At 38.1% G+C, this 17,480-nt stretch overlaps 1 protein-coding gene and 2 non-coding genes across 5 annotated transcripts in view; 2 read left to right on the top strand and 1 right to left on the bottom strand.

Annotated features, from left to right (window-relative positions):
- Positions 1 to 17,480, top strand: part of LOC111604337 (ecdysone receptor) — a 109,628-nt gene that overhangs the window by 11,477 nt on the left and 80,671 nt on the right. The window contains exons 1-4 of one of the 3 annotated variants that reach the window (XM_030226119.1): positions 2,331 to 2,454; positions 3,604 to 3,669; positions 5,726 to 6,479; positions 6,551 to 6,717. In XM_030226119.1, the coding sequence (XP_030081979.1) occupies positions 5,854 to 6,479; positions 6,551 to 6,717 (793 nt within the window). In that variant the 5' untranslated portion in view covers positions 2,331 to 2,454; positions 3,604 to 3,669; positions 5,726 to 5,853. Of the gene's footprint in view, positions 1 to 2,330; positions 2,627 to 3,603; positions 3,670 to 5,725; positions 6,480 to 6,550; positions 6,718 to 17,480 lie in introns of those variants that run through there. The other 2 variants (XM_030226118.1, XM_030226117.1) reach the window with 2 other exon arrangements.
- On the bottom strand, positions 5,282 to 5,355 carry Trnan-guu. Its single transcript has one exon. It is a non-coding gene; the product is annotated as a tRNA-Asn (tRNA).
- Positions 5,514 to 5,587, top strand: Trnan-guu. The gene has a single exon. It is a non-coding gene; the product is annotated as a tRNA-Asn (tRNA).

Raw genomic sequence — 17,480 nt, 5'->3', positions numbered from 1 at the left:
ACGCTCATATTCTTCTACAGACTGACTTTCGGTCACTGCAACCATTCGCCTATGTGTGCTTGTGTGTGTTTGACGCTTGCAACACTATTACAAATTTGTATTTTTTTCTCCTACCATGCTTGAGTGCTTTGGCGTGCTTTTTCTCTCGCTCTGCAATATACACTCTGCTCACCTATTCGGCGAGCCGCGTGTCCACTTTAAAATGCTGTAAGTTGCATGCTCACATTTGCATGTATATGCGTGTGTGTGTGTGTGTTTCGAGTGTAAAATTATTCATTTTTTCTAAGGTTCAGTCGCAGAGTTGAAGGTCAGTTGATGTTTTATGTCATTCAACTTGCCGTCGCTGTTTTCGTTGCTGCTGTTGTTGTTTTTGTTGTTGTTTTCGCTACTTTTACATTTTCGTCATTGCTGCGCTTTGCGCTTCTTATTTTTGTAGTTGTTGTTGCTACTATTTTTTATATATGTTTGCCGCGATTCGGTTGCGTGTTTTGCCATACAATTGGGGCGTGAAGCATAATATTCATTCCCTCTCCCGTTCCCATTTTCATTCCTATTCCCATTCCCATTCCTATTTCCATTCCCATTACATTCTTTTTTAAAGTCCTAGTCCCTAAAGCGTACCCAAATGCATTTTGTATTGTGCAAAACTGCTGAAATAGTAAGTGGAAAAGTAACAGGTTTGCTGATAACTTGGAAATTTTACTTTGAAAAGCGTATATTTTAGTATTACTTTGACTTCTAGAGAAACTCCAGAATCTTCTCGAACAGTGAAACATTTTTCCTTTCCGTATAATGCTAACACTAGAATTGCAAAACTCTTCCGAAAATGGAACCTGTATGTGTTATTTCGTGTCTGATTCTTGGAAATAGCCTTTGACATATTATTTTGAACTTTGGCATGTGCATTTCTGCTCAGCACAGGGTTGTTCAGTTGGGCGCTTTATTGGATTAGCCTTGGGTAATAGGTTGAATAGACGATTATTGCACACAGGTTGTGGGTAAGAGCGTGTGTAAGTGAGGTTAAGTGAGTGCTGCTCGCATGCAGTCGTGAAAGTCACGTAAATTCAATGAAGCACCGTTAAGTCATAATAGGAATAACTAAAGTGAACGTTATAGATCACCGATCCTGGCGATTTCAAGCATGTTAAACACCTGACCTTTTCACTTGACTCAAAGCGCTCAAAACCTTAAGTTAAAAATTGCCAAATTGCCAAATTGCTAAATTCCCACGAAGTGAAGAAAGCACCAACAACAAAAACAACACGTGTACGTCTCATTGTCCGTCGTAATCTCAATGCACTCTCAAGTGTGAGCAGTCCAGACGGAATGAAGAGAGCGGCTAACCAGATAAAACGAGCTTAAACAAACATACAAACATACATAAACACATTCATGCACTAACACACAATCCATTAAGAAAAAGAAGCATTAAAATCAAAAGTCATATAGCTGCGACGCCGCTGAGACGCCGCGACGTCAACAGCGAAATCAACACAAAAAGTGTGTTACAAAGTCAAAAGCACAACAACAACAAGCAACAACAAGTAGAGCTTAAAAACCACAGCGAAAAAGAAACCAAGAATACCGCCAACAACAACAACTCTCCCAACTAAAATAGGCAGCAGCGGCAATAGCCGACAACCAGTCAGGCAAACACAACGAGCTCGCGTCGAAAACCAGTTTTTTGATTTTTTAAAAAGTTCCGCACGCTGGCCCCAAAATTGTATTTGTATGCGTGTACCCTGGGACAAAGATTCAAATTTTAAGTATTAATAATATCCATGCATACTAGTAGCTTAATATAATAAAAATTGTAGCTGAAAAGGGAAACAAGTAGCTAAATATTAGCACATCAATTTGTAACAATTAAAAGTCAAATTCAATCGACAAATAATGTGCATGCCCAACAGCTCACACCACGGTGCATATCGATAACAGACGACTGCTGCCGCTTTGGCTACTGCACGTATGTTGTTGTTGTCGGTATTCGTGTTGCTGTTCGCGCGAAAGTTGAGCGTAGCTTAAGCAAAGGCAAAAGCAAAGACAACGTCAAAGCATTGCCAAGCAGAAATATGGAGAAGTGCGCATGCGCCGCAAGCAAAAGCAACACAGGAATAACAATTGCAAGCTCTCCACACTCGCCCCCGCATAAACAAAAGAGATATGACAAGCAAAAGAGAGGGAGAGAGCGCGAAAGAGAGTGCGAGAGCACACACTAAAAGAGCGCCAAGAGAGGTATTGCCCGTTTCGTTCCGTCAGCGACGCAGCAGCAGCAGCAGTAGCAGCAGCAACGGGCTAACGGCAACGGCGGCCTTTTAGTTTTAGTTTTTATGTGCGGCTCTCGTGTAATAAACATTACATTGCGCGTCGTTTATGTCGCTGAAAAAAGTGCAGAAAAAAAGGAGGAAAGAAATAGAAACAAATGGTGTGCTAGAAATACCAGCATAACAAAACGTAAAGTGAAGCAAATTTTAGTTTAATTAATACTACTGGTATGCCCAGCGCTTTGCCTCTGTGTGTGTGCGTGCGTGCGTGTTTACATGCATTTGAAATTGTTATTGTTGTGTGCGCGAGCGTACGTGTGTTTGTGTTTGTGCGTTTAATTTGCTTGCGAGAAAAGTTCTATGTAAGAAAACAACAAAAATAAGATCCACGATAATATTTCTAAGTTATGTTAGTTACAATACATGCTTACAGATGCATACAAATCTGTATGTAAACTTCTAAACAACAGCAAAAACTGTGCCGTGCCAAGCGTTGTTGCTGCCCTTGTTGTTGCTGTTGCTGTTGCTGCTGCGATTGGCGAGTGACGTTGCCTCCTTTCGCACCCACATGACAGCTCCATGCATTTGTTGGCGCTTGTTTATTCCGAGACAGAGAGAGAGAACGCGCAAGTTAATAACTGAGAGCACAAATGAATGCAGCAAAATGTGAAGTTTTTGTTGTTATTATTGATGCCGAAAATGCTGCTCAACGTAGCGAGTGACGTTACCTTTCTCCCTTTTGCCACCCACACGTCACTTTCATGCAGTTGCTGGCGCTTGTTTACTCGTGAGCTCTTTTCAGAGAGTGAAAAGCATGAGCTCAACCGACGGAAAGCAAGAAAACAGTGAGAAACAGAGGGAGAGAGAAGGAGTGCAGTATGTGCGTTTTGTTGTTGTGCCGTTGCTGGTTTACCCATTATAGCGCGTGTAATGTTTAACAAATTGCCGAAATAGCACTTAGTGGAATTTATTAACGAAGTACAATGAACGTATTTCATTCAAACATTTTGCTGTGCTGTGTGTTTTCTTCGATAAATATGCTAAACTGCACGTGTCTGAGTGAGCGCAGGATAGAGAGAGAGAGAGAGTGGGAAGGGAGGGTCATTCGGTTGGCGTTGCTATTTGACTGAGACCCAATTGCATAGCCAGCCCCATTGCCGTGAACGCGCTCTTGCTGCCGTTCTCTCACTCGCTCTTTTGCTCTCTGAAACAATGTGCAGTGCCGCACAGTGTGTCAAATGTCATTTGAATGATGTCAAAACAAAAAGATATTGATGTTAAAAAAAAGGCGTCAAAAATGAATTGATTGAGTGAATGTTCTTTTTGTATTTATTTACAGATAAGCGGATAATTAACAAAAACAAACTTAAAGAAAGTGACAAAGTGGATTTAATGACAAAAATTGGTGAGTAGAAAAATAAACATTTTATATTCTATACTACTTTGTGAAATTTGTATTTCCAACAGCTGAAAAGGCAGCACATGTTTATGTTTTATGAACAATTCTAGGCATAAGACTTTTACTGAGCTTTCGCTGCGTTTTGATTACTTAGCAATTGGAACTGCAATTCATTGCCCTCAAAAGGGAAAACAAGAAGAGGAAAAACTGAAACTCTTTCGCTAATTGTAATGCACATACATAAATTGCAGCTGTTTTGTTTCAGCGCCAATTGGCAATGCAGATGAGTTTTTGAGTCGTCCTCTTTTTCATGTTATTTATTTTATTTTCCCTCTTTTCATTTGTAAAAATAAAACTACAACGATTTTTCGCAGCGGAAATGCATCGTTTGCAACATCGGTCCATTGGTCAGACAGTTGGTTTAGTCATACGATAGACAGACTGCATTATATATAGATATACATACACATAAATCTATATATATATATGTATGTATATATGCGTATATATCCCCCGATTTGCAGGAATCATTTTAAAATGAGTGCAAGTGCAACATGTCAGCGACTAAAGGCGAATAAACTTTGCTAATACCAAAAAAAGTGGAAAATAGAAAATAGAAAAAAGCAAATTCTATTTTCATCTGTGTGTCCAATAAATAGATTTCTATCTGCCAATTTTGTTATGCCCTCTATAAAGCAGCTAAGCTAAACACGGCATATTAGGCTTTATCTTAAATGTAGAAAAGTTTATATTTATCCTTAGAAAATTTGAATTTGAATAAATAAATATAAAAGCTGTTTATTAAAGTTAACACTTTATTCCACCCATATTACATTTAAATATTATTCATAAATAAATTCATACATACATACATTGTGATGTAAGAAAAAGTTGAGAATTTTCCTTTTCGCTTGTTTTGATAGGTAATTGAGAATAGGATTATTCCAGGTCAATTTGGGCAAGCTGATTGAATTTCATATAGCCACAAGTGTATTAAACATATTATTGAAATTGTGTTTATACATGCTTTGGATAGGGGTGGGTACGATCCTTACATAAGCAGCGCTATAAGGAAATTGGGTCAACGTCGGCGTTAGCGACCTTATCAAGGATTCTGGGTCAATATGCTTGCACCACGCAGAGCGCTCATTGTGTATATAAACATGTGTTTATATATATATATATATATATATATATATATATATATATATATATATATATATATATATATATATATTTCTATCTAACTAATTGTTTGCGTGTGGGAGTGTGAGCTATTGTGGGCGTGGTCTTGCATTCTCTTGAGAATACAATTTGAGCTGCCAGACGGCGATGCTGTAAGCAAAGACAAAGGGCGGACGGGCTTTTGTAATATTAGGGTGAAAGGGGCTTTGGCATGTTGTGTTGCAATTATTGTATTTAACTGCTGCATTGACCTCGTTTACAGTCAGGTAATTGACATTTGGTAGACAATTGATAGTCTAAAGAATAAACTATTGAAGCAAAGTAGCTAATGTTAAAACAAAAATTAATGCGAATAAAAAAAAAGTTAAGCATATGAGTAAAAGTTATTATATATAATATAAAATATTGTCTGTATAATTAAAAAAGTTAGACCCGCCCCCGGGTGGACTCGAACCACCAACCTTTCGGTTAACAGCCGAACGCGCTAACCGATTGCGCCACGGAGGCCGATGTCAGTTCAGCGTCCAATGACGTACTTTTAGTTAGTAATGCGTAGAACCTATAAAAGCTCAATAAATTGAAAAGCTCTGAATGGTTCTGAATTTTCAGTAGCTATGCGTATGCTTTTCTTTTGAAGTTTGAATAAATGCTGCGCAGACATCGCAGCCTCCGTGGCGCAATCGGTTAGCGCGTTCGGCTGTTAACCGAAAGGTTGGTGGTTCGAGTCCACCCGGGGGCGGATCTAATTTTTTTTAATTCTTTCTTTTTTATACAAACAATATTGAGTCCAGCCGAATGCGAAAACTATATTTTTAAATATTATTATTATGTAATTTAGGTTTATTATATAATAATTTTTTTTGTTTCTTTTGTTCAGCGGTACGGCATCTTACAAATTATGTAATATAAAATGCTTATAGACAACATGAAGGCGTGGCCATGTTGTCGTACGCCACTGGATCAAAAACTACATTTAACAGCTTGTAAGATTAACGTGCATGCAACATGTACCGTTTGAATGCCACACAACAGCATCAACAACAACAGCAGCAGCAACAGCAGCAGCAACAACAACAACAACAACAGCAACAGCCAACCAAACAAAAACAATCAACAATACCCAGTCACATATTGTTGCAACAGCAATTAGCCGCAGCAGCAGCCGCTGCCGCCGCCGCCGCCGCCGCTGGTGCTGGCAACAGCAACAGCACCAACAATGTTGCCTTGACCTTTCAAGTGGCCAACGCAAATGGCGGTGCAGCAACGACAACAACAGCAACAGCAACAGCTGCTACTGCAACCAATGTTGAGGATAAATTAAAGCTATTGACAACTGCCACGGCGACGCCAGCGTTGGCGACAACGCCTGCGCCTGCGCCGACGCCAACGCCAACGCCGACGCCGACGCCAACACCCGCAACAACTATCAAATCCGAACCCATGCCTGACGTCATCGCCTTGACCACCAACAATAGCAATAATAACAGCAATAGTAGCACCGCAGCTAACGCCAGCAGCGGAATTGCGTCGACGTCAGCGGCAGCAGCTGCTGCCGCCGCCGCAGCTGCGGCAGCAGCTTCTTCCAATGGGCATTTAGTGTTTGTGCCCAACAAACGCGCGCGTCTCGATGCGTAAGTTTTATCTGAGCTTTTACGTAAGCTCTTACTCTTTTCGTTGCTTTTCCTCAAGATTTCTGTTGCAGGCCCGAGGATTGGATGTCGACACCAAGTCCAGGCAGCGTGCCAAGCTCAGCTCCGCCACTGTCGCCGTCGCCCGGCTCTCAGAATCATAGTTACAACATGTCGAACGGTTATGCATCGCCCATGTCAGCGGGCAGCTACGATCCATACAGTCCCAATGGCAAAACAGGTGAGTGCGAGAGCGAGACAGACAAACGGCGAGCTTTTGCTTGAGCTGATGTAAAACGCCATCTCGTGTTCATTAGCGCTTAAACATGTTGAGCGTAGTGACATATAGATGGCGCTTTCGAACAGTTAAAATGCTTTCAGCCACTGAAAGCGCTGTCCAAACCAGTTTTGTTCATTTTAATGATAATTAATAATATAATATATTAAATAATATTAATTATTGTACTTTTTTTAAGATTTACTCCCTTTCTCCTTGAATATATCTTCCTATATATAGAAGTTTTAAGCTGGGTTAAATTCGTTAAAAAAAAAAGATACAGATTATATGCGCCGCCCATGCAAAACCTTTCCCCGTCTTAAATTCTGAGAATCGAAACGCAGTTTATTAACCTGCTTTGTGTCTGCGAATAAATAAACGAGGCGAAAATGCTTGGACGAGGAAAACCTTAACCAAACCAAATAGAGACCTAAAAGTGAATTAGACACGAACTCAAATATATATATATATGTGTTATATATACACCTGTGCACACTGAAGAACGTGCCTTTCACCTTTCACGTGCAAACGTGGCCGTTTTCAAGGTCGCGCATGGCAGACGACCCACAAGAAGGGCGAGGGGATCCTTATGAGAGATGGAGGAACTTTCTGAAATTACCAAAACGCGCAGACAGACAAGCGCGGGGTGTTGTATGTGTGTATGTGTGTGTGTGTGGGTGGGTGGGCTGAGTTGTTTCAGCCTGCCTTAGCTGTCTGACTGACAATGGCAATAAAGTTGAAAGTTGAAGGTCACCAGACGGCGTCGACGTCGTTTTTTGGCACTGCCGCCAAGTTGAAGGCTAAACAAGTAGACAATAAACTTTGAGGTAGACATGCCCCATGCCCCATGCCCCATGGCACGGCCCCTCAAACACCCCCGCCAGACGTTTGATACGCAGCTTCATTTCCAGTTGAGAACTTCCAGTTCTTTTGGGCTTTCCTTTTTTGTTGTCCCGAAATTTATCGATTACCCGGGCCCCTCGCTTCTGCCCCTTGCCTCTTGCCCCTTGCCCCTTGCATTGTGCGTGTGCTTTTGAACCCGAAAACCAAATTGAGAAAGCAGAAAAAAAAACTCGTCTCGCTTTCACTCGCACGGCTTGTGGAGCTGTCTGGCGGCGCGCGGCACAAGGACCAAGCGAACGACCCACAAAAGCGAAGGATATAGGGAAAAGAGGAGCAGCTGTAAAAGGAAAGCGCGTCATGGAATGAAATCATGCCAAGGCTGTTTTGTATGCCACGAATGCCAGACAAGGACGCAGGACAACGCAGACGAGGCTGAGCCAACTGCTGCAAACGAGGCACTTAAACGCCACAACGCATAAAATGCCCAAAATGTGCCGCAGGGAACGATGAAAGTGCAGAGGCAGTGGCAGTGGCAGTGGCAGTGGCGGAGGCAGAAGTAGAGGCAGAGAAAGAGGCAGAGGCTCTTGTCTGCAATGCTCTGACGAGAGAGAGTATTTCGACTATAGTGATTCAATATGTAAAACTTTGGAAGGCAAACTAAGGCTCTAAGTCAATCAGTCAATCAATATGCAAACACGCTTTTGCAATTGATTGATTGACTGAGTGCATAACTGCTTGATTGATTGACTAGCTAATTGATTGTCTAAATTATCTGTGAGATTGATTAGTTTAATTGCGGGACTAAATGAAGTAGTTATTGATTGACTGATAAACTCATTGATTAAACGCTTCATTGATTGACGAATACCCTCACTGCTGAATGAATGATTGCTTGATTGACAGACTGTTTGACTGATGGACTAAATAATGAGCTTAATTTAGTGACTCAGTCAATCAAGCTGTCAAGCATTTAAAAAATTATTGACTGATGGATTTAGTGGTTGATTGATTGATTGACCGAGTTGCTAACTGGTATATTTGGAGTAATTTGCAGTGGGATTGACGCTGATTGATTGATGGCTGATTGCATAAATGCCTGACTGACTGAATGACTCAGACTTCACGACTTATTAACTTTGTAATACTCAGTTATTGATGACTGACTAACCAAAGAATATATAATAGTAAAGGTATTCAAAGTTCGACTTCGACCTTGCTCCGTCTCGCATCCATTTGTATTTTCTATTTGGTTTTCGTATTTTGCAATTTCACTGGCAATTGGACTCCTTTTGCTGCCTGTTCAATGTGGCGTATGCGCAATGTCTGCAAATCCATAAATCGCTCCCATGAAACTGAACATGAAAATTAAGCAAAAAAGAGCTCAACTGCTGCCCAGCGACTCGAGACATTTTCATGCGACTGCGTTTTGGCATTTCTACTTTTGAGTTATGTATGCGAATATATATATATATAAATATATATCTATGGAAATTTATATATAAGGTCTGGCATCTTTGTAATTGGTTGGGTCAGCTTGAGTGCATTTAATGTGTCGGTGTTTGGGCTATTAATCTTATGCTAATGACAGCCCCAAGAGGCGAAGGGCCGAAGGGTCCAAGGTCACAGTTCGCAAGTGAGACTCGATTAAGCGAAAGATGTTTGAAGAAAAGTTCATGTTCTTCACAGCAAAAGGCAAAGTGAGAATAGAGCAAAAGTGGAACCGACGAAAGCTAACTTTATAATGAAAATGAAAACTTTGCAGACACAACAAGAGCTCAAAATTAAATAAAGTCTTCTGCGAGCCTTCAAGTTAAATGTTATGGGGATAAATAATAGAAGTTAACTTAATAAGGATAAATAATAGAAGGCAATCTGCTGTCTTCTATTATTTATTCTCAATGCAATCTGCTGCCTTCTATTATTTATCCTAGTAACTCAAAAGTTATCAGACATGAGTTGAGCAAAGGCAGCAATATCTCTATAGTCATGGATAGACAGCGCCAAATCGGAAAGTTTACTTAGCGAATCATATTCTAGAAGAAATTATATAGTATAGAAAATTAGAATTGGTCTGTAATTGAATTAGGAAACATGGATAAGTCAACGCATTGATCGATAGAAAATAATCTTTGATTTATCCAGCGAGTTGAGGGTCAGTTGATGCTTCAAGTCAAGGCAATAGCCTTGTTCTTCATTATTGGTGCATTACGTCAGGACAGCACTCATCTGATATGGCGACTTCGATTAAGTTTGATAAGGTCTGCTATGTGAGAAGCCAGCGAATGCTGTGTCCAGACCTGACCTCATTGAACATGGGAATGGAACCAAATAGGAAGACGGCGTGAAAGAGCCTATCTCCGACCGTGTGACGCACTTGAAATGTTAACAGATATATTACTGTACGAGCAGATATTGATTTCTATTAACATATCCCATTTCCTTTTAACCGATAAATATCGATAGCTCGATTTCGTTTTTTAAGCTTAGCTAGAACACCGTAAAAGCTAGAGAATTCTTTTCTATGTAAGTCTCTATGATAAATACAAAGTTTTGTTTATTTCGCATCAGTTGGAATCCTTCCCTTTAAATTTATAAGAGCATTTGGGGTAAAAGTTATTTAACAATCAATTTGCCATAGTAATTTCTATTATTGCATTGGGAGAGCTCGTGCTCAGCAGGCTCTCAAGGTATCTTTTAGTCGGGCACTTCCTACAAAAGTAAACTTAAAAGAGCTTGTTTCAGGAACACTTACCTTGACTCATTGATGTATAAGCCAAACTACGTTGTTAGCAATGTAGTAGCTGCACTGTACATACCGTTAGCATCCTAGTTTATCGTCCAGGCATTGTGAGATCTGTAACTGTAGCTGTCTAGCAAGTAGATGATATCCTTTACTCTTTACTCTTTTAACTTTTATTTAAGAACTATATCTGAGTATAAATCTATGTCTATATCCTTATAAATCTATGTATTTAATGCATATGTATACATATATAGCTATATCTGTGTATGTATATATATCTATATCTTTAATGTATCTGTATATGTATACATCTATATCTGTCTCATAATCTGGAACTAATTTTTGTATTCTCTTGATTTCAGGTAAGCAAATTCAACTAAAATAGTTAAGGTTGTCTAATTAGCGCACATTCGGTAAGGTAAGCTGCTTATGTAACACCTACTTAACTGTTAACTACATCAGAAAAAGGCAGACAGCTTCAGTTGCATGCCTCAGATTTCAAGAGCGCTACAAATTAGCATAACAATCGCTTAGCTGCAGGCACTTTCCAGAGAAACCCAATCGACAGCAAAATTCGAATAGTCCCTGCCCAGCCCTGCTCAGCCCTGCCCCACGATATGCTCGATCGATGGGCATCGATTGAGCAATGACTGCAATTAGGTGCGTACCAAATGTCTAGACGGCCAAGCCCCGAAGAAACAGAATCCAGAACTGAACCCAGCGCAGCCAGCGAAACGCAAGAAGAAGCAGAAAGCGCAAAAGGCGCAAAGAAGACGACGTCGAAGAAGAAGAAGAAGAGTGCCCTAATCTGTGCAGGACACGCAAAACTAAAGTTAAAAGTTTTTTTTCTTTTCTTTTTTTTTTGTTATTTTTGCACTCTTCAAGGTTCTGCAGCGATGAATTTCAATTTCAATCATGTGCCTGAAACATGATAACACGCCATGTGCTCCCTCTCTTTCTTTCTCGCTCTCGCTCTAACGAAGTCTGGCTGGATTTCATATAAGAAACCGGTTCCATCTTGTTGTTTGTGGCTTGCATTTCCTGATTATGCCTTAGAATTTGCTGCTTGACCAAAAAAAAAAAGCAAAAAGTAAAAGGAAAAAAACGATCTCTTCTTTTGCTAGCAAAAATTTGTCGCTGCGGCTGTCGTTGCTGTTGTTGTTGCTATTGTTGTTGTCTGGACTTTTGTTCAAGGTCTCCCGACAGCAGCTGCTTTTTTCATCTTTTTTTTCAACTTCTTTCTTATCTGGTTCTTAGCAGGTACACTTGTCTGCCCATTGTCCAAAATACTTGATCATCATCAGCAGCGTTGCTATCATCATCATCATCATCATCATCATCATCATTATTATCTTCATTATCATTTGCGGCTGGCCTTAGTGTGTCAAATGGTCTGCAAAAAAGGGGTTGTTCGTCCAAAGAAGAGAAGAAAAAAAAGACCGAGAGGACAGAAAACAAAGTTCCATTGTTTATGCCGGCACATGTTCTCGCTCTCCCTCTCTCTTTTTCTGTCTCTGCCTCTCCCTCGCTCTCCTGCTCAAGGCGTGTTGTATATAAGCTTTTGGTATATAGCTTGACCTTGATCTTGAAAACAGTCGAATACAGACACACATACATAGCTGTGCATATACACATGCATATGCATATGTGAGCTCATGTGCATGGCTGTATGTGGACATATGGGCGGAACGCGTGCAACACATTTGTGTTGCTGTGGTTGCTGTACAAGCCATACAGGGTGTCTTAAATGTATATAATAATCCTTTATCCTATACATAAACAAGCAACAATGTTATATAGTTTACTTAACTAATTAACATTTTTTAATAATAATATTAAATGTTGTGAGAGTTTTCAAAGAGTTCAGCTAAACACCTAAAAAATACTCTTAAAAAAATACGTAAAATTAAATTTTTGTATTTTTAATCATTTTCAGGATATTTTTATTTCCTTTATACTTAATAATTTATTTTAATTGTAGTTTTCCACATTAATTTAATATCTCTAATAAACTCTACAAATTAAGATTAATACCGAACTGGCTCTGAATTGGACTTAGATATGTAGAAACACTCATATATAAATCAACTTAGTCGTAGAGCATATAGCTTTTAAGTATAGGTTTGATAAGGATATGTATAAATGTACAAAACAGGAAATATTAAGTAAGTAATGTTAAATAGTTTTTTTTTTTTAATTTTCTAGTAGCCACTACTATTATTATGAACAACTAAATTTTTCGAACTTTTCCTGCTCAAGTCCTAAGTGCAAAATTTCGAACCAAAAAAACATCTATATTAATATTGATTTCAATAATATTGATTTCAAAAAGTTTTCAATATATTGTATTTATCTTTGAATTGTGTTGCCCAACATTTGGTGCTCAGTCGCACTACTATTTCTGTGAACACAGCATATATGAGATTTAGGCTTCGATCTGTCAATGATGGAACTACGATGGACTGGAATAACTCCATTGTAAAGCAAGCGACAGGCTGAGCGAATAAAGTATATATGCATATATACATATATCTGAGCATAAAGATCCCTTTTGACATCTGGCAGTATTACGATCAGCGTGCTATAGCTGCTTTAAAGGGGACACCCTGTTAACCCACTGCGCTTGTAACCCAATTAACTTTCAACTGCAGAAGCGAAACGACGCAACTCAAAAAGGCAAAAAACAAAAGCAAAAACGTTAAACTGAAGGAAGAAGAATATAAAAAACTTACCCCGCTCCAGTTGAAGGGTTAAAAACAAATTTGAAACCCCGGAGCGCAAAGCGTTACCTAATATCCCAAACCAAATGGAACTCTATGCGTATGTGTGTATGTGTGTGTGTGTGTGTGTGTTGAATACGTGGAAGCATAAATAGGCCAAATGCCATTAGCACACATGAGAAGTTGACGCTGAGGCGGGTTTTGGCTTTCCTGTTTTGAACGCGCATATCAAGGCAAACACACACACGCACACATGCATGCATATAAATATAGATTATATATGTGTGTGTGTATATATATAGAACTGTAAGTGCAACTGTTTGTGCTTGTGTGTGTGTGACGTGCAGAGAACCGCACAATTAATTCCTGCAAAAAGAGAACAAGAAGTGAATATATATATATATATATATATATATATATATATATACATAAATATATAAAATATTTATGTGTATAAATATTAAGCTTGAATGTGGCCCAAGCTCAGAAGTTAGTCGAAAATTGTGCAGAGTTTCTGAGTTTGTCCTTGAAAATCATGTGAATTTTTCAATAACATCCTGATGAGGTTGTTGTTGATGATGATGATGATGATGTTCTCTTAATGCTCATTAGAAACCCAATAAAATATGCTCTTGCCACGCCCACAGCTGTCAAGAGTATATAAAAAGCGTTTTAGACCAAATACGTGAGCTACGTGCCACAAATGGATTTTAGTTGTTTATGCCACATTGCCCTAGCGCAAACACACCCACACACACACCTACACCTACACCTACACACACACACAAGATTAAAATTTCCTGCTGTTTTGGGGATTTTGTTGGCAGCTCAATTTGCATTCGGCTTATTTTGCCGTAATCCTTGGGCCGTACTTACGAAAAGGGGCTTTATCAAGGACAACGGCTCAAATTTGTTGTGTCCGGCTGATTGGGATTTTTGCATAGCTTTGATTGGCATTCATGAGGCAAAGGCTTTGAAGAAACTCCTAATGAAAAACAACAAAAAACAAGATGAAAACTATAGAAACAGCATTTACAGTTATTCCTATAGAAATAGACTTGGAGATAAGCAAGCAACCAATATGGAATAAAATGATGAAAATTATTATGCAAATTGATAATAATATGAATAAAAACATGAACATTGAGAATGAAAAACAAGATAATGGTAAATATAATTTAAGGGATTATAGCAAACAATAAAATTAAACAAAATAAAATAAAATAGAATAAATTAAAATAGAATAAAAATATTTATTATGCTAATAATAATACACAAATTAAATATTATTAATCAAATTAAATATACATTGAATTGTTGCTTTGCCATTAGGCCACAGGTATTACAGGTGACAATGCCTTATGCTCAGTTAATTGGCCCGTTGCTCGGACGGGTGTGTTATCTGCTGCTGATTAACGCAGCTATTTCTTGTTCGAGCTCTGTATTTGTGTGCTCTAGTTAAGGACTGTTCCTTTGTCCAGGTGTCACTCACTACTTTTTCGGCGATGTTCCAGGCTCGTTCTCAAGCTTCTTTGCCTTTGGACACTTGTTGCATTATGACCTCAAGCCTGTGACCAGTGATTTCCTCAACTGCTTCAGCCAGATTGGTGATTTCTTCTAGTCCTCTCGGTGCTCTGAGTCGTCTTCGTCATTTATGTACAGTTGTGTTCAGAAAAAAGTAGTGATGCATTTCTGAACACATAAACCACATGAGAAGTAACTTTTTGCGATGCAAAATAAAAAGATACCCAATTTTAGTTTAGAATAAAATGTAAGGCATTAAGTTACGAAAAACCGTTACTTTCGGTCTGAATACAAAAGTCTTTTAATGCATTAAAAGTCGGTTGTTCACAGAAATAGTAGTGCTGGATGTAAGGAGTTGAGAAAATAATTAAATAAATAAATAATTTAATAAAATTGATCAGCTTTTAATAGTAATGAAGCAGAAGCCAAATAAAAACATCTAAATCTAAAATAATATTATTATTTATATTAATATTAATATTTGTTTCATATTTTGCCAAAATTTAGTGGTCAGTTGCACTACTATTTTTTTGAACAGTGCTACAATGTAAATAAAAGAATGATAATTCAATAATAACTCAAGGATAATACAATGATAATAGTAATAATAATATTCGTAGTGATTTGCAAATCAAAATCAAATGTTGCAAAAGACCTGAGCAAAGGTTTCCCTCTGAACAGTTGGCGTAATTAAAAGTAATTATTGGCACGATCTCAAGCTGTTCTCAAACTTAAAATGGTTAGGCGATTGGCTATGTGAGACATCTATATATTTGAATATGTTATATTCTAGCCGTATTCCCTTTGATTCAATTTCTCTTCAATTGGCCCATTTGAATTTGTGCAGTTTATATTTTCTTTTGGAATTTAAATATAAATTGAAATATTGTGTTAATACATATATATACATATACATATATATATATACATGTATGTATGCATATAAGTATATCTCTCTCTCTCTCTCTCTCTCTCTCTCTCTCTCTCTCTCTCTCTCTCTCTCTCTCTCTCTCTCTTACTCTCTTTCTCTATTAATGCTGCGCTTTGTTAACTTTTTTTGCTTTGTTGCTCAGTTGCGCTTTCGCTGTTTTCGCTGTATTTTTATAGCCAATGTTTGTTGTTATTGTTATTGCACATTCACAATGTATATATATATAGATATATAAAAATATATGTGCATAGGTATTTTGCACTTGGCCTTGAATGAATACAGCGAACTTTGGCTTTTTCTGTGTTTATCGTACATCTCTGTAAAAAGATAATTAATTTCCTGCGTGAGGGGCGGCGGCGCGAAGAACGTGGCGATAATTGCGAGCGCATTTCAATTTAAGCTGCCTGCATTTTGTCAACGACAACAACAGCAACAGCAACAGCAACAGCAACAGCTACTTTCATTTCGTCAATACAGTCAGAGATTCGCATACACACACACACACACAGTTAAACACATATGCTCGCACACTCAGGCACTCACACAGCTACAGCCAGAACACGCGCGATAATTTCCAAAAAATGTGGCAACAACAAAGCAACCGTTTTCAAGGTCACACACACAGTCTCACAAAAACACACACACACTTGCATACAATACACTCTTACACACACACATACACCCATTCAGCTCCCTCGAGAACGCCAAAATATCAACAGACGCCGATGTTGATAATATTTTTTTTCGCATTTATTTGTTGCTTTTTTATTTTTATTTTAATTTTTTTAGCTGCTTGCGAATTTTGCGTAAAGAGGCGTGTGGGGTATATTGAACTATGGAGTGGGCGTGTGACCATAGAAAGGCAACGTGAAGAATTTTTATAAAAATATTTATAGACAGAGCTCAGGCATATTCATATTTTTTCTATCAAATATTCAGATAAATAATTTTTTAATTATGTAATAATTTTTATATTTGCAAATATTATTTATTTACATTTATAAATAATGTTATAGGCACCCATATGTATACAACTCTCTTCATATTATATAAATAAAATTTGACTTTTTGAGCTTTTTAAGTATTTCGCTTTTATTAATATTCAAATCAAGTTATTTTCATTTTATTTATTTTGTTGGAAAATGTGTAAAATTGCTGTTTTTATTGGGTTTTCTTTGGTTTATATTGTGCGCAATTCATTGAGTAACCATAAATACAAATAAACTAGAGATTTTTATTTTTATCATACTTAAGAGAGGTGCAGGTTCAGAAGGGTTTTTCGAATAGATAGAAGTTTTGAGTTTTCAGTTCGTGTTTAGTTGAGGACTTAAAGGAGTACGAAACGTGATTCAGACATAAACTAAGGCTTACAGCCTGAAACAGATTATGTATACTAATATATATTTGAAATATAAAAATTGACAATTTGGAAAAATGAAAAAAAAAATGAAATTCAAATATACTTGGGCTTGGGCTTTGGCTTGGGCTGGTATATAACATACATACACATATACAGGCATATATATACGCACTCATATTAATTTGCATTGTATTTATACGTCAACACACTCACACTAACACTCATGTGTGGCTGTCATGATATTTATTATTATTAAATCAGGTCAGAGACCCATTAACACATATATAAGCACATATAATACAAATTTTTTCGATCAACACACTCACACACACTCACACACACACACACAGCTGTGTAGCTCCCGCCTATCTGCCTCTCTCTCTCCTTCTCCCTGTGTCTCGCTCTGTGACAGTTTGTCATTCGCTGCGCGCGTCATCAAAAATGGCCGCCATAAAACGCAACGCTCAAGCCAACAACAAATCGAAATGCCAAAACACTAAAAATAAATCGAAAATATTTTGGTTTTTCGCTTTGGCTTTTCTTTCGCTTAGCTAATTGCCTAGGTGTGATTTTGTTTATCAATGAACGGGATTATCAGCTGGCACA

This window comes from Drosophila hydei, unplaced genomic scaffold (genome assembly GCF_003285905.1).
Source record: "Drosophila hydei strain 15085-1641.00,03,60 unplaced genomic scaffold, DhydRS2 tig00000060-arrow-pilon, whole genome shotgun sequence".
NCBI classification, from domain to species: domain Eukaryota; kingdom Metazoa; phylum Arthropoda; class Insecta; order Diptera; family Drosophilidae; genus Drosophila; species Drosophila hydei.
The sequence above is the reverse complement of the archived record's forward strand: the minus strand, read 5'-3'. Positions and strand labels throughout refer to the sequence as shown.